At 39.9% G+C, this 25,711-nt stretch overlaps 2 protein-coding genes across 2 annotated transcripts; both read left to right on the top strand.

Moving 5' to 3' along the window:
* The first annotated feature begins 6,477 nt into the window (after positions 1-6,477).
* LOC112199166 (protein FAR1-RELATED SEQUENCE 5-like) lies at positions 6,478-8,281 on the top strand. Its single transcript, XM_024340222.1, has 2 exons — positions 6,478-8,155; positions 8,226-8,281. Exons 1-2 carry the CDS (start codon positions 6,478-6,480, stop codon positions 8,279-8,281), a joined length of 1,734 nt encoding a protein of 577 aa, XP_024195990.1.
* A 14,911-nt stretch (positions 8,282-23,192) lies between these two features.
* Positions 23,193-25,488, top strand: LOC112197708 (pentatricopeptide repeat-containing protein At1g60770). The gene is made up of 2 exons (XM_024338505.2): positions 23,193-23,571; positions 24,032-25,488. Exons 1-2 carry the CDS (start codon positions 23,344-23,346, stop codon positions 25,274-25,276), a joined length of 1,473 nt encoding a protein of 490 aa, XP_024194273.1. The 5' UTR covers positions 23,193-23,343; the 3' UTR covers positions 25,277-25,488.
* The last annotated feature ends 223 nt before the right edge of the window (positions 25,489-25,711 follow it).

Below are 25,711 nucleotides of genomic sequence, written 5' to 3'. Positions count from 1 at the left end.
AATAATCTCTTACAATGTTTGGATAAGTGGGCAATCTCTTAAAGTGTTTGGGCAAGTGGACAATTTTTAAGCTAAAATTGGGTAAATGATCATTTCCCGGCGCTAGGTAGCCCATAACATTCAAGATCAAGAGATCTTTTATTTGGTTGTAATGGGGCTAAAGGCAAGTGGCTAATAGAAATAAAGGATAGGAAAGATAAAGTCCATGAAAATCAGTTAAGCAACTCTCTCTTGTAGAGATATATGACTTTTACTTTCAAATGCTAAATCACTCACTCTAATCTCAATGTACAACCCGCTAACTAAACTATGTAATACCCTTTTTTTTTTTCTTTTTTTTTTTCAACACAACTTTTTTTTCCTCCTTTGATCTACTTTTCTTTTCCTTGAACTTTCTTTTTATTTTCAACTTCTCCTTTATTTATTTATTTATTTTTTTAGAACTTTCTTTTCTATACAAATCACTCATCCCCACACTTATTCTTTTGTAACCTCACACTTTTGACTTTTCTTTTCTTTTGAAGCAATCAAACATAAAGTCATTCTTTCGAATCGCTTCACCAACTACTATGGAATGGTAGGGTAAAAGTGTATAGGCTAGGTAGGAATTTGTGGGACGAATGAACAAAAGACTACATATAAATAGGTTAAATCGGTGATCGTTAAGGTATCAAACTAGATTAACTCAATGGACGAACCAAATATGTAAAACTTGAACCGTTCATACGTATAATCTTGAATTGCCGTTTTGAATGTCTTAATGATAACAATTTGGTTAAAAATTTTCAGAAATGATCTACACATTAGGACCTAAAAATTGAATGGTTGAGATGCCAAAATATGATCGAAAAGTTGGTCTAATGCCCTACCCTTAGAAAATACCAAAAAAAGGGAATCCCTCATTAGAAGGGACTTTTATACACACACACATAGAGCACTTCTCCACTGCGGACGTCCACAATTTTTCTTAGGTACGGATTTTAGGTTTTGACCCACTTTTCGATCATATTTTCACATCTTAACCGTTCAGTTTTAGGTCCTAATGTATAGATCATTTCTGTAAAATTTTAGCCAAATTGGTGATCGTTAAGGGATCCAAAACTACAATTTACAACAATGTACACGAATGGTTCCGGTTCGGCAGATTCGGTTCGTTCGTGTAAATTGCAGTTTTGGATGCCTTAACGATCACCAATTTGGCTGAAATTTTGCTGAGGTGATCTATACATTATGACCTAAAAACTGAACTGTTAAGATACGAAAATATGATAAAAAAGTGGGTCAAAACTAGAAATCCGTACATTTTTTCTTAGGTGCGGATATCCGCATCTGAGCAAAGTTATATATATATATATATATATATATATATATATAACATACTCCTAAAAACCACTTGCTTCCATACTGCTGCATCTGTCTAATCACAAATATCCCACTGTCGTGTTTGTGAAAATTACTTAAATGCATAGGGGAAAAGGTCGTTGTGAATGATGTAAAATCATAATATACATCTCTTGCCCTTGTCATTTCATTTTGAAAAATTGTTTGCAGTAGAGTCATCTGTTAAATATATTCCCCAGTGTGTTAAATTTTTTTTTTATTGCTAGCAAGTCATATTCTTATGCCTCACCAATGTGCTTCAAAAATAATATTATAACTAACCGTTGTCTTGGCATAATCCAAACGCCTCCTGGCTGCCCTTGCATCGGGTAGGTAGTCCCAAACCTCCGATGTATTTTCGCCAAGGTTAATTACCAATAGAAACTAATGATCGTCAATGTCATCATGTAATGGGATGAATATCTACAGCATAATAATAGTTAGCCGTGAAACCAATGTAAAACGAATAATGATTGAACAAATTATATAAATCGATTATTTCTTGAGAGTTGCACGCGTTGAAACCTCCGGTTCGGTGAAACCGCTTAAAACCAGACATAGAAATGGTTGAATAAAGCAAGCCAACATAATCTTGTACTCATGTTCCTGTCATACAAGGCAATAAAGCCCCTCCATACATTTTTTTTTTTTTTTGGTAATGGGGAATCATTTAAGCTGCCCCAAAGCAAGCCCAAAGGGCTGAAAATAGAACCACAACATAAAATCCGATGGACAAGCCCAATGGAACTAATAATAAAAGGAAACTTAATTTCCACCTATGCTCAAATAAAGAGCTAGTATAAGGAAATTAAACCTTAAAAAACTAAAAACTAGAACAAAGGCCCAATAAGAGGCCCAATACAATACAGAAACCCTAGCTATTGTAATCCTTGCGCCGTCAACTGCAAGTCACCGTTGAAATGCCGCCGGAAGCAGAAAAGCTTCGAGTACTATATTGATTGTCCGATGCCAATTGAAACCCAAAACACAGACCATGTGACACCCAACATCCAAGGGGAGAAGATCCCTCAAAACAAAATCATTCCCTCCACCACAAAAACACATCTCAAGAAAGAACCATGGCTGCAGGGATGGAACCGAGAACCAACATGTAGAACAAGAACAAGAACAAGGACGATGGAGAATGGGGGGTGGAAAACCCATGCGTGAGCACCCATACTCGCCGAGGTAAGTGACCTGCACTTTGTAATTGCAACCATACAAATCCTCTTGGAGGTTTGAGGTAGAGAGAGATGCCATGTTAGGAGGTCGAGTGATCTTAGATCTGGAAGCATATGAGAACAGTTGACAATGTGAAAAAAGGAAAAGAAAATTCGAGGAACAAGGTCCTCCTGATCTAGACATAGCCAGGAAATCACCACAAATGGTACAAAATATCACCACAAGACCACAAGGGTGAGAAAGGATCTAAAAAAGCTTGAAAAATGGAGGTGGAAGGAACTTGTGATAACGCCTTAACAATAGACCCGCCCCCAACTCTGAAGCCGTCGATCTAGATCCGGGTGGATCAAGATCTGGGCAAGAGAGAAGGGGGAGGGGGAAGTAGTTCTCAGATTTGTTTTCTCTCTCTAAAACCTAGAGAGAGAGGGAGGATAAATGTAAGAGAGTGACCTAAGCCCCTCCATACATTAAAATGCATGTTTTCAACATTTGCAAATACACACACATGCGCTACAGTAGACCGTGAAATTACATACAACAAAATAAGTTGGAAGAAACCATATGTCAAGGTCAGCATCGTTCAAATACGCAGCAGATATGTTTATGACCTATGTTATACTAGTGTTGAAAAGAATTTCGGTGAAAACCATAAAGCGTAGACGTAATACTTGTCACTCAGTAGAAAATTAGTGAAATACCTTGCTCGATAGGGGGATTCCAGGTGAAAAACATTGAAATTCCATTCGTGTCAATCCGTAATCCCCATATTTGGCAACTTCTCGACTGCGTTGGTACGTATGGCATTATTACATGGTGAAAAATAATTTTAAAAAAAATTATTTTCTGAAAAGTTTTTTTGACCAACAATAGCAAAAACCTCACGTGAAACCTAATTGGTTGCTGTTTAATAAAATTTCCTGAATTTAAGCTTTAATCTCATTAATCATAGACACACAACAGACATGGGCTTATTATATGGTGAACTAGAATACTGGATGATGGTGATATCTAAATTTACTCCTTAAGTTATAGCTAATTTCATGCTTAATTACTTTCAATCAACTAGATTTTACATCAAATGAGATGATGGTTATTTACAGATAAAGTGTAAAATTATTTTTTACAAATATTTCTTCACTTTATTGGGGATATATCCTAAAATTCTTCACTTTATCGGAGATATATCACAAATATCGTAAACCACCGAGCAGCTTTCAACCACCTAGAGTATTTTTTTGTTTTTATAAACCTATTATAACCAATGTTCTAAAACTCGGTCGCCCAGGCCGCCCAGGCGCCACCTAGGCGCTGGGAGGCAGCTCTCCGACTCGATTAATGGTAAATCAGTGGGATTGGGCGGGACAGATTTGGGCGGTCTCCTAGGCGGCCTGGGCTGCCGACTAGGCGCTTGGGCGAGTATATGATTAGGTGCTAGACGGTCGAGTAGTTTGAATTGGTTGGGCGATCTGGGAGGGAGTTTGGGAGAAGATGACTACGGTGGCTCCGTGGAGATCGGCGGCGGTGAGGGCTTGACGGAAGATGGTGCGTCGCGTCGCTAGTAGCCGAGTCAGGATCCAGAGGGGGAGGGCTTTCTTAGTATTTCTACTCAGCTCGGAGGAGAGGCGCTTGGTGAGTACTTGATAACGGCTAAGGTGTTGCAGTCGAAGCCCTTTTGAGAAATTTGCAGATGTGGATGGCGTCGTTGTGGGGTGAGTTCTGGACAGACTCACCATTGTTGTTGGCTAGTTGCAGATAAGAAGGAAAAATCAAAGCAAAGCTTTGAGTGGGTGGAGGGAGATAAATCGCAAGGGAAAGTCAAAGTTTCTTATGAGATAAGAATGTGGATAGAAGGGGCACGTAGGAAGTGGGAACAATGGTCAGCTTTTGGACGTTGAGTCTAGGGCATGTGTACGCACCTTTTTTTTTTTTTTTTGTGCATAGAAGGGGACAATAACACACTCCCTACGTATATAAATATATATATATATATATATTAATATATATATATATATATATTTAAGGCATTAAGTCTTGATATAGTCTTTATTATGTAAATAAATGCTATTAAATTAAAATTAAAATTAAAAAATATAAATCCGCTTAGGCACTTGGGCGCTAGTCGCTTAGCTACAGCCCGACTAGCGCCTAGCGATTTTTAGAACCTTGATTATAACTTGTGGTGTATAGGTTGAAGACAAAAAAAAAATATATATATATATATATATATATATATTTATGTTGAAATGACCATTTTAGCCCTCAAGGGTCAAACTTAACGTCCAATTTGGATGGAATAGTAGAAATTGGACATGGTTTGTTGAAATTGGAAAGTTTAGGGGGTACAAATTCAAAATTGAAAATAGAATGAGTGAAATGATGACACCCCTAAACCTCAGGGGATAAACTGAAATTAATTCTTAAAATAATTATCCACCTCATGAGCTTCTTTCACAAATCTCTCAAGTAACTCTGAGGTCAGGTCAGCAGCATCTCCACACAACATTCCCTTAAGCTGCATAATATTTTGGTCTTCAGTATTTCGTAACAGGTCAACCGGCTGTCCTCCATATGTGACCCCCATTATATGTACAGAATCAGTTTCGCTAACACATATACAGTGACTGTGTATCTTTATATACAGGCCCGCTCACCTGAGGGACGAAAATAAAGGGACAAAACGGGACAAAACCATCCCAGCCTTTGGATCTTAATTCAGTTGATCAAACGGACAAAACGGCAAACCATTAAAACAATTTTTTTTTTTAACCTATTATCCAATCCCGTTTAGTCTCAACCAGGACTCTACGTTCAGTCTTGGGTTCTTCCTCCTCCCTTGTCTCCACGTTCAGTCTTGAGTTCTTCCTCCTCCCTCGCCTCCCATATACCATTCTTGATTCATCCTCATCCTCATCATCATAAGATTGGCCTATCTTGAAGGTATTTTTCTTAGATTTTACTCTCTCTCGATTTTAGGGTTTTTTTTTTTTTTTTTAATTTTTTCTCTTCAGTTTGGGTGAATCATGGAGCCATCGTATTTTGTTTGATGATTTCATTTCTGGTGTTCTGATTTGATTGTCGAAATTTTGGTATTCTTTTGCAAGTATTGATTTTGCTGGGATATAGAGTTGGTCAAAAGAAATTGAAAAAAGGTCAATACTTTTTGTCCATGGAATGGATTGAATCATTGAATAGGAAGCCTCATTGACCCAAAAAGGTCAATACTTTTTGTCTTGGTTTCATTGTCTTAATTTTGATTTCATTCTCTATCTCACGGTCAAAGTTTCTGCTTTTTTTTTTCTTTTTTTTAAAAATCTTTTTCAAGTAGGGCAATATGTTAATTCAGAGCACTAAAATCTCAAACGGTCAACATAGATTTGTTTAATGAGGAGCTCATGGCTTCACACAATTTTGTCGTCAAAATGCAATTGCATACATGAAGAGCTCAATTATAATATAAGTAAAATGCTTGAATTGAAATTGTGTTTAGAACTTGTGTATATTCTTTTGCATTATGATTATAACTTGTGATTGTGAATTGGGATGTCTGTTACATGTCACTGACCAAGTAACTGTAACTGGTCACGTAACTGACCATGTCACTGACCAAGTAACTGACCATGTCACTGACCAAGTAACTGTAACTGGCCATGTAACTAGTCACGTAACTGACCATGTCACTGACCAAGTAACTGCCCATGTCACTGACCATGTCACTGACCAAGTAACTGCCCATGTCACTGACCAAGTAATTGGTCACCTACCCATGTCACTGACCAAGTAACTGCTTGAATTGAAATTGTGTTTAGTTTTTAACTTCTTTTTTATTACTGTTATGTCTTTGACTCTGTTATGGTGAAATTCTAATTATAGCTGTGTTTGTACAGGGTGTTTGTAATATAATGCTATAGCTTTATGATGGGTGAACCATCGTTACAAGAGACAAATGAGAATGCTGTTGTAGATGAACCAAAACTTCAGCATGGTCAAGAATTCGAATCAATAGAGGAGGCCTATTACTTTTACAATGAGATATATGCAAAGACTATTGGTTTTAGTGTGAGAATGGGTTCAACTAAGAGAAGTAAGGTGACTGGAGAGATTACTTGGAAACAATTTTTATGTTCCAAGGAAGGAAAAACAGATGAGACTTATGAGAACTCAAGACGGCAACATTCATCGACCATGGAAGAAAGGAGGTGCGGAATAAAGCGTATGGGTTGTAAGGCAAGGTTGAACATCGTCTTTAATAAGGCAAGCAAAAATTGGTGTGTAAGTGACTTCGAGGAGGCTCATACACATGAACTTACAACCCCCAAAAGAGTACATTTATTACCATCACACCGCAAGCTTACAAAGGCAAAAAAGTGTCTTATGGAAAAGCTAAGTAGTGTTAATGTTCGAACAAGTCAGCAATTCAAAATAATGGAGACTGTGGCAGGTGGTATACAGAATGTTGGATGTATTCCCAGAGATTTGAGAAACTTTGAAAGAGATTCAAGGGAAGAAGTGAAGGGACATGATGCAACTATGCTACTTGAGTTCTTAGAGTCAGAAAAGGAAAAGAAGCCGTCTTTTTATTTTGAAGTTGACCGAGATGAAGAAAATAGGATGAATCGTTGCTTTTGGGCTGATCCTACCTCAAAAAAAGCATATTATTTCTTTAACGATGTTGTTGTGTTTGATACCACGTACAACACAAACAAATATCGCATGATCTTTGCTCCAATCACTGGCGTCAACCATCATGGCCAAACAATTGTATTTGGTTGTGGACTTCTAAGTGATGAGAAAACTGAGTCTTTTATTTGGTTACTGGAACAATGGTTGAAAGCTATGCCTAGTGGTCCACCGAAAGTTATAATTACTGATCAAGATCCAGCAATTGCAAAAGCCATTGCTCAAGTTCTTCCACTTACACTCCACCGTTTTTGTCTTTGGCATATCATGTTTAAATTTCGAGATAAGCTTGGTCCTGTAATTGCTCAAAGTTATTATGGACTCTTCAAAGCCAGTGTATATAACTCCAAGACTAAAGAAGAATTTGAAGCTAGTTGGAAGAATGATGTGCAACAAAGTAGTCAAGAAAATCATGCGTGGTTGAACACAATGTATGAACTACGAAGTAAATGGGTCCCTGCATTTTGCAATCACATCTTTCATGCAGGTATGCAAAGTAGTCAAAGAGTTGAGAGTAACCATTCATTCTTCAAATCATTTGTTTCGGTGAATAATTCTTTATTGGATTTTGCTACAAGGATTAAAAGGGGACTTAGACAACAAAGGCATGAAGAACTGATTCGTGATCATGTTGATAGTAATGAAATTCCAAAGACAAGGACTTACTATCCCATAGAAAAGCAAATGCGTGAGGTGTACACAAAAGAAATATTTTTGAGGTTCCAAGATGAGGTTGTCAAGAGTACTGCTTACTTGAAATGTGAAACTTTGAAGGAAGATGAAAATGAATGCGTGTATAATGTTTTAAGGGCTGCAGATGATGAACAAAGCTGGAAATTGCGACAAATAGTTCATGACAAAGTTTCTGGTTTTGCCAAGTGTAGTTGTGGAGGCTTTGAGGTTGAAGGAATTGCATGTAGGCATATCATTTTCTTTTTTCCAAGTATGAATATGGTACATTTGCCAATTGAATACATCTTGGATAGGTGGACAAAAAATGCAAAAGTTGGAAGAGTTTGGGATGATGATGGTGTCGAAGTGAAAGATGTGGGTGATAAGTCATTGATGATGAGATATATTCAATTATCTCAACTTTCACAAGGTGTAATTGATGAGGCGTCTCTTTCACAAGAAACAACAAAATATTTCACAGACGGACTCCATTCCCTTCGCCTTGGTATTAAAGAACTTCTCTCAAATCTGGGTGTTGAGGAACTTCCATCCACAAAAAAAAAAAAGAATACCTCAGGAAATACTCATTGAAGAACCATCTCAATCAAAGGCAAAAGGAAGTGGGAAGAGATTGAAGTCATCCAAAGAAATTGCAATGAATAGGCAGAGAAACTGTGGAAAATGTGGTAAAACTGGGCACAACATAAAAACATGTGAGAAGCACAATGCTAATGGGTAATAACTTTATTTACTACTAACACTTGCTTTTATTTCTTGATGTGATCTATTTCATGCTTATTAATGTATCATTGATATTGTATATGAGCAGGTCAAGCATACAAATTAACCCCACTGAGCAATCAAATGAAGCACCACTTAGCATGTAAAGGATGAAGTTGATCTTTCTTCTGTTTTGTTTCAGCATAATCACAAGTTTTTTTATATGTAATGGATTGTAATATGCATAAGTTGGGTTGTCATTCAATGAATGTTTTTTCATTCATCCACTGCCCAGAACTTGTGTATATTCTTTTGCATTATGATTATAACTTGTGATTGTGAATTGGGATGTCTGTTACATGTCACTGACCAAGTAACTGTAACTGGTCACGTAACTGACCATGTCACTGACCAAGTAACTGACCATGTCACTGACCAAGTAACTGTAACTGGCCATGTAACTAGTCACGTAACTGACCATGTCACTGACCAAGTAACTGCCCATGTCACTGACCATGTCACTGCCCATGTCACTGACCAAGTAACTGGTCACCTGCCCATGTCACTAACCAAGTAACTGCCCATGTCACTGACCAAGTAACTGGTCACGTAACTGACCATGTAACTGACCATGTCACTGACCAAGTAACTGACCAAATAACTGACCATGAGACTAAACGGGATTGGATAATAGGTTAAAAAAAAATTTGTTTTAATGGTTTGCCGTTTTGTCCGTTTGATCAACTGAATTAAGATCCAACGGCTGGGATGGTTTTGTCCCGTTTTGTCCCTTTATTTTCGTCCCGCAGGTGAGCGGGCCTGTCTTTATATAACCACTTTGAACATCAAAGTTATCTACCCACATTTGGTAGAGAGCCCGGTTCAATTTGTAGCATCCTAGCTTCTGCAAGGGCCTGAATCCTAACTCCTTAATTGCATTTTTCTTTTCCAAACTTAAACCACATATAGTTAGCTTGAAATCCTCAGGTGTGCAAGTTGTTTTTATAATCAGTGCACGTCCACCTCCAACTGCACCCACTTTTTCTTCTTTGCCAAGAACTAAAGCCCCAGTACCATAACCAACTTCTACCGTAGAATTCAATTCCTGCAATAAATTCACATAAACATTATATATATATAATTATATATGCAATATAATTTCATTTTATAATTCATATATCTGTTGAGAATATATACATCCCATATGAGAAAAATGGGACCTTGCCTATGGGTTTATAAGGGTTTGGGCCACTCCATCCATTGCCAATTGGTTTTGGATGTGAACCCCAGATTACTTTATCATGGTATCAGAGCGAGGTTACCCACATGTGTATGCCTAATGGCCACACGGGCTCCACGTCACCCAAAAGTTATCCACGTGAATGGCTTGAAAATTCGCCACACGTGCGGGGGCGTGTTGAGAATATATACATCCCACATGGGAAAAATGGGACCTTGCCTATGAGTTTATAAGGGTTTGGGCCACTCCATCCATTGCCAATTGGTTTTGGATGTGAACCCCAGATTACTTTATCATGGTATCAGAGCGGGTTACCCACGTGTGCGTGCCTAACGGCCACACGGGCTCCACGTCACCCAAGTTGTCCACGTGTATGGCTTGAAAATTCGCCACACGTGCGGGGGCCTGTTGAGAATATATACATCCCACATGGGAAAAATGGGACCTTGCCTATGGGTTTATAAGGGTTTGGGCCACTCCATCCATTGCCAATTGGTTTTGGATGTGAACCCCAGATTACTTTATCAATATCAACATCAAATGTCATTCAAAACTGATATTTCATTCAATCAGTGCATATCGTGTCTTGGACACTAGTCTTCACAGTTCGACGTTTGCGCTTCCCCTCCTTTGTCACTGTCTTGCTGTGCCAAAGTAATGAACTAAATTATAAATGAAAATAGCATAGTTATTACAGTTTATTAACTAACACCTCACAATACATGTTTGAAATTGGAAATTATTTTATGCACCGACGGTGTAAGTGACCCAACACTTATAAAATAATCTTAACCCTTGATATTTATTATCAACTTTATTTTTAATAAACAAAAAGTGTATTTAATGCAATCTAACCATTCATTTATGTTGGTGCAAGTGCACGGCGGTGCTCTGAATAATCTCTCATTTGAAATAACATTCAATATATTTAAACACCATGGGTGGTATAACATAATTACACAAAGTGGGAAGTATAAAATACTTGCACACAGTTCGGGAAACGCGCATCCATAACTCTTTTTTCTGTACGATTCATTTCGCCTTCATTCCCGATTTTTTTTTTGCACTTTTTCCTTTTCTTTTAATTTCAAGATGGACACCATAACTCATAATACACTGAAATCTGCAAATAAAAAGACAATGTCAAGTTGTTGTTTCCAATATGTGATGAAGCTTCAGTTTTTCTTTTTCTTTTAATTTCATTTTAGTGTGACTGCCCACCAGCAACACAGCTGCTCAATTTCCAAATACATGATCTTGGTGTTTGTTGTTAATCCCAGAATGGTTTTTAAGGTGATGATCAACCATTTTATAAGTATATGGATGGTCTAGTATATGGATGGTCTAGTATATTCAAGATTACATTAAATAATTAAGTTTCCAACAACATATGAAGGACCACAATATCTATCATCTATTTTTGTTGAGGCATGGAATAAAGATTATGACAAGTTCATACATTCTTTGTTGCTGAAGAAGCTGGATCATATCAGTGAAATGCTTGCATAATTAAAGATTCCCAAGATATTCGAGCTATACAAACTAATTGCATCTGGTTATAAACTACAGCTTATATATATATATATATATATATATATATATATATATATATATATATATATATATGCAAACGTTGAATACTATTTTGAGCAAGAAGGAAGAGGTAGCTAGAGACCGGAATGATCACACAATCCGCATGTTATATATATAGCTAAGGACAAATTGAGATTTTATGTTCAGCAGTTAATGTGACGTAATGATCGATCTTATTAACCAACCTCCCCTGTTTGAAAAAATACAAAGAATCTTGAATCAACGTAACCCATTTGTACAAACATTTCATCACCTAGCTCAACGTCAAGATCTGCAAAATTGTAGACTCATAATTAGAAAGCAAGTTGCTAACCAACATTAGTATAGTTTGCCTTCAACATCCCAAGTTGCTGCAATAATAGTGGGTACAGATGATGTGGAAAATCTGACTGGTCATGATATTACTGTACAAACAAAGCAGGGCCAACTTATAATATTCAAGATTGTGTTGGGTATTATGATCCCTTCCAGTATCCATTGTTGTTACCATATGGATGGGATGTGAATAGTCGGAACAATAATGGTAAAAAACTTACGTATCGTGACTATTATGCATATATCTTACAGGTGAACAAATTTTCTTTCATCTTTTTACTATGAATTAAGAATAACTAACTTTAAAGGACCTCATGTATTCTATTTTTGGGAATGATTAAGAACATCAAGTTAACTATAAAATTTATTGTTTCAGATCCGTCAATATGATTATTGAGTTTTATTCTGAAAGGACCACCTATTGCAACAATATGTCGTGGATAATTATGTCAAGATCCTAAAAATTCTCATAGTAATTTAATATGGTGGACTCTTAATTAAAAGCCGCAGCCTAACTTTCCTTTCGGGCCCACGTCACCCAAATGAGTGGCGCCGATTCTATACACCTTGCCGCACTAGATTACCTCCTCCTCGCGACGGGGACACCTGGCAGCCACAGGGTCGTACAACGAGTTTTAAAAAATAATTTTTAATTAAATAAAGGGAAAAACTCTATTTAGTCCTTGAAGTATGCATTCGTCCTAGTTTTAGTCCCTACCTTTCAAATTTAATCCCAAAAGTCCCTGAACTCACAATTTCAGTCCAAATTAGTCAATTTCCTCCATTTCTTCCGGTAGCTGGATGACGTGTCAGTTTTTCTCCTCCTCCTCCTCTCTCTCTCTCTCTCTTCCTTCTGTTCATCTCTCCTTTATCTCCTCAATCTTCCTCACTTCGCTCTCATCTTGTTATCTCAATCTCTCCCACTTTCCTTTCAAACTCTCTAGTCTCCACATGCGACAAACCCAATCCCTGCCCAATCACGCCTTTTTCCGATTGTACGAACTTCATCTCCGCTGTCCATCACTGCCACCCATGTCACCAGATCGTCCTCTACAGTCTCGATCTAGTCCTCCACACCCAAAAAAAAAAAAAAAAACAGAGCCCATTTCAGGTACTACTCGATTATCTCCTCTCTTGGATTTCTTGGCTTGAGCTTATGAAACCATGTGCGTGCTTGATCTTTCAAAGAAAATGGGAATAATCGAAGCTTCAAACCCTCTAAGGTTAATCCTCCCAAGTGCATAGTGGAACATATGGCATCAAACTCAATTATATGATCATATGGCCTCTCACTAGCCATGCCATGGAAAGTAGGTAGAATAGACAACATGTTAGGCTTGATCTCAAAGTTGGCATTTGTCGGAGGAAGCACAATGCAAGATGGAGCATTCACAATGCTAGGACATGAATAATGGCTCAATGGAATCTCCTCCTCATCTTGTGGTCTTTGACGCTCGTCACCCATATCTACTACTCGAATAGGAGACCTAGAAGGTGCTTGTGAGAGATGTCTTGGTCTCCTAACTCTCCTTGTTGGTCTTCCTCTAGGTAGTTTTTGCAAAGCACGACCACTTCTCAAATTGATAGGTAGTAGAGTGTCGCTCATATACCTACGAAGAACCAATAAGAAATCGAGTATCTCAATAACCAGAATATAAGCAAGATAAGCACCAATTCAACTCACGAAAAATTGACAAGTAATTAGAGGGGTGAAGAGAAATTAAACACAAGTAGTACTAAATTTGACTAAACTAACCGAAGAAATAAAATAAAATAAAATAAAATAAATAACAACTAAACAAAGAAACAAGAGATAAAGATAAAAATAAAAATAAAAATAAAAATAAAAGTATGCTAAAAGTGACCCTAAATGCCAATTACCAAGGGATTAAGACCCAAAGACCCTAATCTCTGGCAACGGCGCCATTGACTTGATGCATATGCTCTCGCAAGCGTACGAATCGTTGTCAAGTAAGGGAAGTATTAAAACCTTGATTATCGTACCTCGGGGATTAGGTGTTGGACCTAACCGAGGTAATTGGCGCTAGAGTGACTCAAAAGCATACAATGAAAAATAAAAATAAAATAAAATAAAGTAAAATAATATTCACAAGGTACCAATCCTCGGCAATGCTCGGCTTATCTCACACTAAGTCTAATCAAAGCCACTAACTTGTAGCTCAAATGAGTTATGCACAATGGAAGGTAGAATTTTGTTTGGGAGTTTTGAATTAGGAATTAACTAAATTAAATGCAAATGAAAATAAAAGTAAATAGCTAATTATCAAGCAAGAAATTAAAATTCGGATTTCAAATTAATGGGAACATGGGAGTGTCGGGTGATTCACACTAACTCTCTTGCAAATATCGATACCAATTTCACAAATGCATGCATTTCCTATATGTGTTAAGTCCCGTATCTAGTACTGGTCAAGGCTACTAAACCAATTATCCTTTCGCTGTATCGATTATGCCGGTTAAGGCCACAATCAACTCTCTAATTTGGGCATTACGCCGGTTAAGGCCGCAATATCCAAAATTAGAGGCCTAGAGAGCAAGATAATAGAGACCCAAGCAAGCTTAGCTACAATTAAGCTAGCTAATGGTTACCACGCTTAAATCCTAGATGCAACAAGACCAATAAGTTGTCAATTTATCAATCTATTCATCACAATTGCCTACAACATAATTTCAAAGGGTGACAAAGCCTAGAAACATGCTTCTAAGGACCAATAAATTAGGATTTAAAGCATACACAATGAAAATTGCATTTATTTCATTTAAAGCATCAATATTTATACAAGATGAGTTAGGGCTTCACAACCCTAACTCCAAAAATTGAACTACTCACAACCCATACAAGAATCCATCAACAAAAGTATATAAAAATTATGAAATAGATAATAAGGAAGAGAGGAGAGAGTTAGCTTGGTCACTTCTAGCTATGAGCTAGTATGAATCAAGTAATTTCTTCACCCAACTACCTAAATTAAGGTGTGGTACTCTTGATGATGATTCCCTTGAAGCCTTGAGTGTCTAATCCCAAAAGATTGAAATTAAAAATGAAGAAGGGAAAAGGTGAGAGTGTGAGATGATATGGGTGATGGACGAGAGAATGGGAAAGATGAAATTATGGTGGTGTGCGGCTGCTGTGAGAGGGAGTCTGGATAATTAGGGTCTGGTATATATATATATGAAAGAGGAAGAAATGGGTCTTCATTCCGTGTGGCTGGTCGTGAGAGAAAGAAGGAGGAGAGAGGGACATGTGTCAGCGGGTAATTGGTTCAAAAGAAAGAGAAAATGGTCTGGTGTGCTGCGCGCGTGAGAGAGAAAAGAAGAGCAATCATGTTCTAATTAATGGGCTGATGCTGCACGTGGAACAAAAGAAAATAAAAAAAAAACAAAGAAACTAGAAAGGACAATGGGCGCATGGCCACGTGATGGCACCAATTAACCAATGTTTAATTGGTTATTAAATTCTCGATGGTTCCTTTTTCTTTTCTTTTTTTCATTCATTTGTTTTTTTTTTTTTTTTTTTTGGTTTCTGCTTCTTATAATGTCAAGGACCTGCGCACACACTCATGAATTGCATTCTGATTCTTCCTTAGCTTTAACTATGGTTGACTACATTCTTTTTGTCGGAAACTCCGTTTTGCTCAATTTCCCACCATTTTCTCTTGGTTCTGCAATTCCGCTTATTTTCTACAAAGTAAATAAAAATGGATTAATTACATATTAATTGACATGGGGATTTGCTTATTTATAGTGTTTTAGATATAATTACACGTATATAAATGCATATAATCAAGAAGCTGCCGAGATGGGAGAAGGAGAGAGAGAGAGAGAGCTCATATTCTGATTCCTTAAAATCCCCCAAATTCGAGCACCACATGCAATGGGCAACACGGAGAAGATGATGAACCAAATCATAGAGCTGAAATACACCTCCAAGCCCCTCCACGATGGGCGGATGTTCCTATTCTGACACCCCGAAACAAGGTTGTGATTAAGGTGAATGAACCGACCAGTTTGGGAACCGACGAAGGCAAAGAGAAAATGGGTTCGTCATCGGGAAGTTTCTTGGCGGAGGAATGTGGGAGGAGGCCATTGGAAACAAAACCTAGATTATGAAGTTACCTCCCTTAACTCTCTTTTTCTCAACTTGGTGGTGCAACTGAACTGCATCTGTGCTTCTCACAGACATGGCATTTGATGGAGGAGTGATAAACAGAAGAAAAAAAAAAAAAAAGAGGAGAAAAACCGACAAGTCATCTAGCTACCGGAAGAAATGGAGGGAAAGGACTAGTTTGGACTAAAATTGTGAGTTTAGGGACTTTTTGGATTAAATTAGAAAGGCAGGGATTGAAACGAGGACAAAGGCATACTTTAGGTACTAAATAGTAGTTTGCCCTTAAATAAAATATTATAACGAAGAGAACATTTTCGATCGAACTAGTTAGCTCTTCCCCCCCCCCCCCCCCCCCCCCCCCCCTCTCCATTTCTTCCTGTAGCTGGATGACGTGTCATTTTTTCTCCTCCTCCTCTCTCTCTCTTCCTTCTGTTCATCTCTCCTTTATCTCCTCAATCTTCCTCACTTCGCACTCATCTTGTTATCTCAATCTCTTCCACTTTCCTCTCAAACTCTCTAGTCTCCACATGCGACAAACCCAATCACGCCTTTTTCCGATTGTACGAACTTCATCTCCGCTGTCCATCACTGCCACCCACGTCACTAGATCATCCTCTACAGTCTCGATCTAGTCCTCCACACCCAAAAAAAAAAAAAAAAACATAGCCCATTTCAGGTACTAATCAATTATCTCCTCTCTTGGATTTCTTGACTTTTTATAGCCACCCTCCCCGTCCTGGTTTAGTGGGTCGATAAACAACGGTGGTGATGATGTCAGGGTCCGGGTGCTATTGTCAGGTTTGATCAAGATGGGCGGCGGTGGAGGGTCGAGGGTGAGGAGGCCATAGGTGGGGGAGGTGAGGGAGATGATATGGTGGCTCAAGGAGAAGCTGCTGAGATGGGAGAAGGAGAGAGAGAGGGAGAGAGCTCATAATCCCCCAAATTCGAGCACCACAAGCAATGGGCAACATGGAGAAGCTGATGAACCAAATCATAGAGCTGAAATACACCTCCAAGCCCTTCCACGATGGGCGGATGTTCCTATTTCGACACCCCAAAACGAGGTTGTGATTAAGGTGATTGAACCGACCAGTTCGGGAACCGACGAAGGCAAAGAGAAAATGGGTTCGTCGTCGGGGAGTTTCTTGGCGGAGGAAAGTGGGAGGAGGCCGTTGGAAACAAAACCTAGATTATGAAGTTACCTCCCTTAACTCTCTTTTTCTCAACTTGGTGGTGCAACTGAACTGCATCCGTGCTTCTCACAGACATGGCATTTGATGGAGGAGAGATAAACAGAAGAAAAAAAAAATAGGAGAAAAACCGACAAGTCATCTAGCTACCGGAAGAAATGGAGGGAAAGGACTTGTTTGGACTAAAATTGTGAGTTTAGGGACTTTTGGGATTAAATTAGAAAAGCATGGATTGAAACGAGGACGAAGGCATACTTTAGGTACTAAACAGTAGTTTGCCCTTAAATAAAATATTATAACGAAGAGAACATTTTCGATCGAACTAGTTAGCTCTTCCCCCCCCCCCCCCCCCCAATTTTCTTCCTGTAGCTGGATGACGTGTCAGTTTTTCTCCTCCTCTCTTCCTTCTGTTCATCTCTCCTTTATCTCCTCAATCTTCCTCACTTCGCACTCATCTTGTTATCTCAATCTCTCCCAATTTCCTCTCAAACTCTCTAGTCTCCACATGCGACAGACCTAATCCCTGCCCAATCACGCCTTTTTCCGATTGTACGAACTTCATCTCCGTTGTCCATCACTGCCACCCACGTCACCAGATCGTCCTCTATAGTCTCGATCTAGTCCTCCACACCCAGAAAAAAAAAAAAAAAAAAAAAAAAAAAAACAGAGCCCATTTCGGGTACTAATCGAATATCTCCTCTCTTGGATTTCTTGACTTTTTATAGCCACCCTCCCCGTCCTGGTTTAGTGGGTTGATAAACAACGGTGGTGATGATGTCAGGGTCCGGGTGCTATTGTCAGGTTTGATCAAGATGGGCGGCGGTGGAGGGTCGAGGGTGAGGAGGCCATAGGTGGGGGAGGTGAGGGAAATGATGTGGTGGCTCAAGGAGAAGCTGCTGAGATGGGAGAAGGAGAGAGAGAGAGAGAGAGAGAGAGAGAGAGAGAGAGAGAGAGAGAGAGAGAGAGAGAGAGAGAGAGAGAGAGAGAGAGAGAGAGAGAGAGAGAGAGAGAGAGAGCTCATATTCTAATTCCTTAAAATCCCCCAAATTCGAGCACCACATGCAATGGGCAACACGGAGAAGCTGATGAACCAAATCATAGAGATGAAATACACCTCCAATCCCCTCCATGATGGGCGGATGTTCCTATTCTGACACCCCGAAACAAGGTTGTGATTAAGGTGAATGAACCGACCAGTTCGGGAACCGACGAAGGCAAAGAGAAAATGGGTTCGTCGTCGGGGAGTTTCTTGGCGGAGGAATGTGAGAGGAGGCCATTGCAAACAAAACCTAGATTATGAAGTCACCTACCTTAACTCTCTTTTTCTCAACTTGCTGGTGCAACTGAACTGCATGTGCGCTTCTCACAGACATGGCATTTGATGGAGGAGAGATAAACAGAACAAAAAAAAAAAAGGAGAAAAACCGACAAGTCATCTAGCTACCGGAAGAAATGGAGGGAAAGGACTTGTTTGGACTAAAATTGTGAGTATAGGGACTTTTGGGATTAAATTAGAAAGGCAGGGATTGAAACGAGGATGAAGGCATACTTTAGGTACTAAACAGTAGTTTGCCCTTAAATAGTTCCCCCCCCCCCCCCCCCCCCCCCCCCCCCCCCCAAATTTCTTCCTGTAGCTGGATGACGTGTCAGTTTTTCTCCTCCTCTCTCTCTCTCTCTTCATTCTGTTCATCTCTCCTTTATCTCCTCAATCTTCCTCACTTCGCACTCATCTTGTTATCTCAATCTCTCCCACTTTCCTCTCAAACTCTCTAGTCTCCACATGCGACAGACCCAATCACGCCTTTTTCCGATTGTACGAACTTCATCTCCATTGTCCATCACTGCCACCCACGTCACCAGATCGTCCTCTACAGTCTCGAACTAGTCCTCCACACCCAGGAAAAAAAAAAAAAAAAAACAGAGCCCATTTCGGGTACTAATCGATTATCTTGGATTTCTTGACTTTTTATAGCCACCCTCCCCGTCCTGGTTTAGTGGGTCGATAAACAACGGTGGTGGTGATGTCAGGGTCCGGGTGCTATTGTCAGGTTTGATCAAGATGGGCAGCGGTGGAGGGTCGAGGGTGAGGAGGCCATAGGTGGGGGAGGTGAGGGAGATGATGTGGTTGCTCAAGGAGAAGCTGCTGAGATGGGAGAAGGAGAGAGAGAGAGAGAGAGAGAGAGAGAGAGAGAGAGAGAGAGAGAGAGAGAGAGAGAGAGCTCATATTTTAATTCCTTAAAATCCCCCATATTCGAGCACCACATGCAATGGGCAACATGAAGAAGCTGATAAACCAAATCATAGAGATGAAATACACCTCCAAGCCCCTCCGCGATGGGCGGATGTTCCTATTCCGACACCCCGAAACGAGGTTGTGATTAAGGTGAATGAACCGACCAGTTCGGGAACTGACGAAGGCAAAGAGAAAATGGGTTCGTCGTCGGGGAGTTTCTTGGCGGAGGAATGTGGGAGGAGGCCGTTGGAAACAAAACCTAGATTATGAAGTCACCTCCCTTAACTCTCTTTTTCTCAACTTGGTGGTGCAACTGAACTGCATGTGTGCTTCTCACAGACATGGCATTTGATGGAGGAGAGATAAATAGAACAAAAAAAAAAGAGGAGAAAAACCGACAAGTCATCTAGCTACCGGAAGAAATGGAGGGAAAGGACTTGTTTGGACTAAAATTGTGAGTTTAGGGACTTTTGGGATTAAATTAGAAAGACAGGGATTGAAACGAGGATGAAGGCATACTTTAGGTACTAAACAGTAGTTTGCCCTTAAATAAAATATTATAATGAAGAGAACATTTCGATCGAACTAGTTAGCTCTTAACCCCCCCCCCCCCCCCCCCAATTTCTTCCTGTAGCTGGATGACGTGTCAGTTTTTCTCCTCTCTCTCTCTCTCTCTCTTCATTCTGTTCATCTCTCCTTTATCTCCTCAATCTTCCTCACTTCGCACTCATCTTGTTATCTCAATCTCTCCCACTTTCCTCTCAAACTCTCTAGTCTCCACATGCGACAGACCCAATCACGCCTTTTTCCGATTGTACGAACTTCATCTCCATTGTCCATCACTGCCACCCACGTCACCAGATCGTCCTCTACAGTCTCGAACTAGTCCTCCACACCCAGGAAAAAAAAAAAAAAAAACAGAGCCCATTTCGGGTACTAATCGATTATCTTGGATTTCTTGACTTTTTATAGCCACCCTCCCCGTCCTGGTTTAGTGGGTCGATAAACAACGGTGGTGGTGATGTCAGGGTCCGGGTGCTATTGTCAGGTTTGATCAAGATGGGCAGCGGTGGAGGGTCGAGGGTGAGGAGGCCATAAGTGGGGAGGTGAGGGAGATGATGTGGTTGCTCAAGGAGAAGCTGCTGAGATGGGAGAAGGAGAGAGAGAGAGAGAGAGAGAGAGAGAGAGAGAGAGAGAGAGAGAGAGAGAGAGAGAGAGAGAGAGAGAGAGAGAGAGAGAGAGCTCATATTCTAATTCCTTAAAATTCCCCATATTCGAGCACCACATGCAATGGGCAACACGAAGAAGCTGATAAACCAAATCATAGAGATGAAATACACCTCCAAGCCCCTCCGCGATGGGCGGATGTTCCTATTCCGACACCCCGAAACGAGGTTGTGATTAAGGTGAATGAACCGACCAGTTCGGGAACTGACGAAGGCAAAGAGAAAATGGGTTCGTCGCCGGGGAGTTTCTTGGCGGAGGAATGTGGGAGGAGGCCGTTGGAAACAAAACCTAGATTATGAAGTCACCTCCCTTAACTCTCTTTTTCTCAACTTGGTGGTGCAACTGAACTGCATGTGTGCTTCTCACAGACATGGCATTTGATGGAGGAGAGATAAATAGAACAAAAAAAAAGAGAGGAGAAAAACCGACAAGTCATCTAGCTACCGGAAGAAATGGAGGGAAAGGACTTGTTTGGACTAAAATTGTGAGTTTAGGGACTTTTGGGATTAAATTAGAAAGACAAGGATTGAAACGAGGATGAATGCATACTTTAGGTACTAAACAGTAGTTTGCCCTTAAATAAAATATTATAATGAAGAGAACATTTTCGATCGAACTAGTTAGCTCTTAACCACCCCCCCCAATTTCTTCCTGTAGCTGGATGACGTGTCAGTTTTTCTCCTCCTCTCTCTCTCTCTCTTCATTCTGTTCATCTCTCCTTTATCTCCTCAATCTTCCTCACTTCGCACTCATCTTGTTATCTCAATCTCTCCCACTTTCCTCTCAAACTCTCTAGTCTCCACATGCGACAGACCCAATCACGCCTTTTTCCGATTGTACGAACTTCATCTCCGTTGTCCATCACTGCCACCCACGTCACCAGATCGTCCTCTACAGTCTCGATCTAGTCCTCTACACCCAGAAAAAAAAAAAAAAAAAAAAAACAGAGCCCATTTCAGGTACTAATCGATTATCTCCTCTCTTGGATTTCTTGACTTTTTATAGCCACCCTCCCCGTCCTGGTTTAGTGGGTCGATAAAAAACGGTGGTGATGATGTCAGGGTCCGGGTGCTATTGTCAGGTTTGATCAAGATGGGCGGCGGTGGAGGGTCAAGGGTGAGGAGGCCATAGGTGGGGGAGGTGAGGGAGATGATGTGGTGGCTCAAGGAGAAGCTGTCGAGATGGGAGAAGGAGAGAGAGAGAGAGCTCATATTCTGATTCCTTAAAATCCCCCAAATTCGAGCACCACATGCAATGGGTAACACGGAGAAGCTGATGAACCGAATCATAGAGCTGAAATACACCTCCAAGCCCCTCCACGATGGGCAGATGATCCTATTCCGACACCCCGAAATGAGGTTGTGATTAAGGTGAATGAACCGACCAGTTGGGGAACCGACGAAGGCAAAGAGAAAATGGGTTCTTCGTCGGGGAGTTTCTTGGCGGAGGAATGTGGGAGGAGGCCGTTGGAAACAAAACCTAGATTATGAAGTTACCTCCCTTAACTCTCTTTTTCTCAACTTGGTGGTGCAACTGAATTGCTTGCGTGCTTCTCACAGACATGGCATTTGATGGAGGAGAGATAAACAGAAGAAAAAAAAAAAAAAGAGAGGAGAAAAACCGACACATCATCTAGCTACCAGAAGAAATGGAGGGAAAGGACTAGTTTGGACTGAAATTGTGAGTTTAGAGACTTTTGGGATTAAATTAGAAAGGCAGAGATTGAAACGGGGACGTAGGCATACTTTAGGTGCTAAACAATAGTTTGCCCTTAAATAAAATATTATAACGAAGATAACATATTCGATCAAACTAGTTAGCTCTTCCCCCCCCCCAATAATAAAGATGGTTTTTAACTCATAGGATAATGGATAAAAGAGTACCTTGACTAAATTTAGGAGAAACATCCTCCTAATCACAACTTTTATAAATTAAATTTTGATGGATTCGTGACTTATTCAGAAAAGGCGCTTGCTGGTTTTGTAATCAGAGATGTTGGAGGATGTATTTTGTGTTCAGGTTCTATGCCCATTGGGTTTGCATCAGTTCTATAGGCAGAAGCATATATGGTCTGCGCTTTCATTTAATTTGGGCTCAACATCTTGGTCTTACTCATATTCAAGTTGAAAGTGATTCTCAAACTTCTAATCAAGATATTGAAGGGTTCATATCAAGTTCCTTGACGAATTATATTTCAAGATATCAAACATCCTGCCTCAATTTCTACAGACATCACCTTCAATCATGTTTTCTAAAGAGCATATATGATGGTGGACAATGCAAGTTGGCAAATTGTGGTCATCGACTACTTCAAAATAGTACATGGATTATTTTCATTTCTATATCTTTGAAATTTTGTTATTTTTTGGTACAATTTTTTGTTTTTAAATGATGGCAAAGTATGCTTCCACTCTGAATCGGGACCTAATTTAAATGAAGCTCTCCCCAAAAGATGTTTTTCACAAGCAGATGATCGAACGCTGGATCTCTTTTAAGTATCCAGCTCACATTCACCCAGCTTGCAAGCTTAGCCAGATTTTTGTTAGACCTAACCCCTTTGGGTGAAATTTTGTTTTTTGATATTCTGTGAATATTCCTAGTATTGTAATTTATTGAAAAAAATAATAATAACAAGTAGGCCCCAACTTTCCCTCATTTCCGTTGTAAATTTATTTGCAAAAGAAACCCGACCCAAATAACAGTCGGAACCCAAGAACCCGCATTCTCACTTTCACTCTGAGCAAAACCCCTCTCTGTGTGTCTCTCTCAAAACCCTAGTCAGAAAATGGCGATGATGCAGCAGTTTGGGCGCACAAAGAGCGTGACGAAGCGTTCGTCGAAATACGTGGAGGAAGCTCTCTACGTCTGGCTCTTCAAAGACGGCGGCTCCGAGTTAAGCGTTTGTCAGAAGCTCAATGAATTCATCAAGAGCCGCAAGCGAGTCTTCAAATGGGAGGTCGGCGACACTCTCAAGAAGCTTCGCCAACGCAAGCTCTACTACCCTGCTCTTAAGGTACTCCCTAATTTTGTTCCTCAACTTTTCACCTCAAACAGCATTATTTCTAGCTAATTGATCTGGTTTTGAGGTAGAATTTATAGCTCAGCCCAGAAGCATTAAATGTCTAATGATATTAAAACCTGATAGAAATTTCGGAAGTTTCTGTTGTAAATGTGAATGCAGTCTTCAAGAAATGTGACATTCTGTTGAACTAAACGGTTTGGTGTGTCGGAATGTATGAATGGAAAGTTACTCTGGATGTGAAATTATTTGATTCTGTGGATGCCGTTTTGAATTTGATTCACAGCTCCATATTAGAAATGTAAGTGGATAGGATATGGCGGAAGGAGTGGATATTGGATAGGATGAAGCTGATCGTGTTGCATATTTGTATTTACTTGTTGTTATGTGTATTTGTTTTATGTGCTTCAATATGAACTGCAAGACATAGATGCTAAGTTGTTTCCTACTACAGCTCTCTGAAACTATGGCTAAAAGGGGAATGAACAAGACCGTTAGTGATCAGGCTATACATCTCGATCTTGTTGCCAAAGCTCGAGGAATTCCTGCTGCAGAAGATTATTTCAAGAATCTTCCTGAATCGTCCAAAAATCATCTCAGTTACGGGGCCCTGCTCAACTGTTACTGTAAGGAATTGATGACTGAAGAGGCTGAAGCTCTACTGGAGAAGATGAAGGAACTTAACCTTCCTTTGACTTCTATGCCTTATAACAGCCTTATGACGCTTTACTCAAAGACTGCGAAGCCAGAAAAGATCCCAGCCATTATACAAGAAATGAAGGGTTGCAATGTCATGCTCGATTCATATTCTTACAATGTCTGGATGCGGGCGCTAGCTGCTGTCGATGATATTTCTGGGGTGGAAAGGGTTATTGATGAGATGAAGAGGGATGGACGAGTTGCCAGCGATTGGACAACGTATAGCAACTTAGCTTCCATCTATGTTGATGCCGGCATGCCTGAGAAGGCAGAAAATGCACTTAGTGAATTGGAGAAAAAGAATTCCCACCGAGATCTTTCAGCTTTCCAATTCCTTATTACATTGTATGGTCGAACCGGGAACCTGCTTGAAGTACATAGGGTATGGCGTTCCTTGAGGCTTGCTTTCCCTAAAACTGCAAACATAAGTTATCTGAATATGATCCAGGTGTTGGTTAACTTGAGAGATCTACCAGGTGCAGAGAAATGTTTCAGGGAATGGGAATCTCGGTGTTCAACCTATGATATTCGGGTAGCAAATGTTCTGATTGGAGCTTATGCTAAGGAGGGTATGCTAGAGAAGGCTAAGGAGCTCAAGGAACAGGCTCGTAGGAGAGGAGCCAAGCCTAATGCAAAAACCTGGGAGATCTTTGTGGACTATTATTTAAAGAATGCAGAATATGACTTGGCAGTTGAGTCTGTTGCCAATGCAATATCGATTGGTAAAGGGGATGGTCGGAAGTGGATACCATCACATGAGACCATCAAAACCTTGATGGAGCACTTTGAACAAACTAAGGATGTTGAAGGTGCAGAAGGTTTTCTGGAGATTTTGAAGAAGGCTATGGAGTCCTTAGGGGCTGAGGTGTTCGAATCATTAATTAGAACTTATGCCGCTGCTGGAAAGTCGACTCCAGCCATGCGTCATCGATTGAAAATGGAGAATGTGGAGGTTAGTGAAGCCAGCAAGAAGTTGCTCGAGGCCATTTGTGTGGAATGAGTTTTGTTTGTCTCCCAATTTTTGTTTCAGAATTTTGAGTTTCTGGAAAAGCCCATTTCAATGCTGTCTGTACTTGGGGTTTTTATTTGTTCTGATAATAAAATGTACCTTTCAAGTACTAAGGTTAGCTTCTCTTTTCTGCATTATTAGCCAAAGAAAAATGCATAATTATCTTTCTAAATTACAAGTAAGATTTCATTTACGATTAAAAACATGGGTTTTTTCCTATCTCCCCTAAGCTCAAGGTTTTCTTGTGGTCTTTTTGTGCATGGTAAGCTCCTGACTAATGAGCAACATTTTAGAAGAAATACTGCTGGTGACCCCTTCTGTAAATTCTGTTATGTATCAATAAGTCTATGCTCCATTTGTTTTGTGACTGTGTTAAAGCTAAGCAGGTATGGCAAGCTCTTGCTCTCAGCTCAAGCTTTCTAAATA

Source organism: Rosa chinensis, chromosome 4 (genome assembly GCF_002994745.2).
Source record: "Rosa chinensis cultivar Old Blush chromosome 4, RchiOBHm-V2, whole genome shotgun sequence".
Taxonomy (NCBI): domain Eukaryota; kingdom Viridiplantae; phylum Streptophyta; class Magnoliopsida; order Rosales; family Rosaceae; genus Rosa; species Rosa chinensis.
This window is presented reverse-complemented; position numbering and strand designations above follow the sequence as displayed.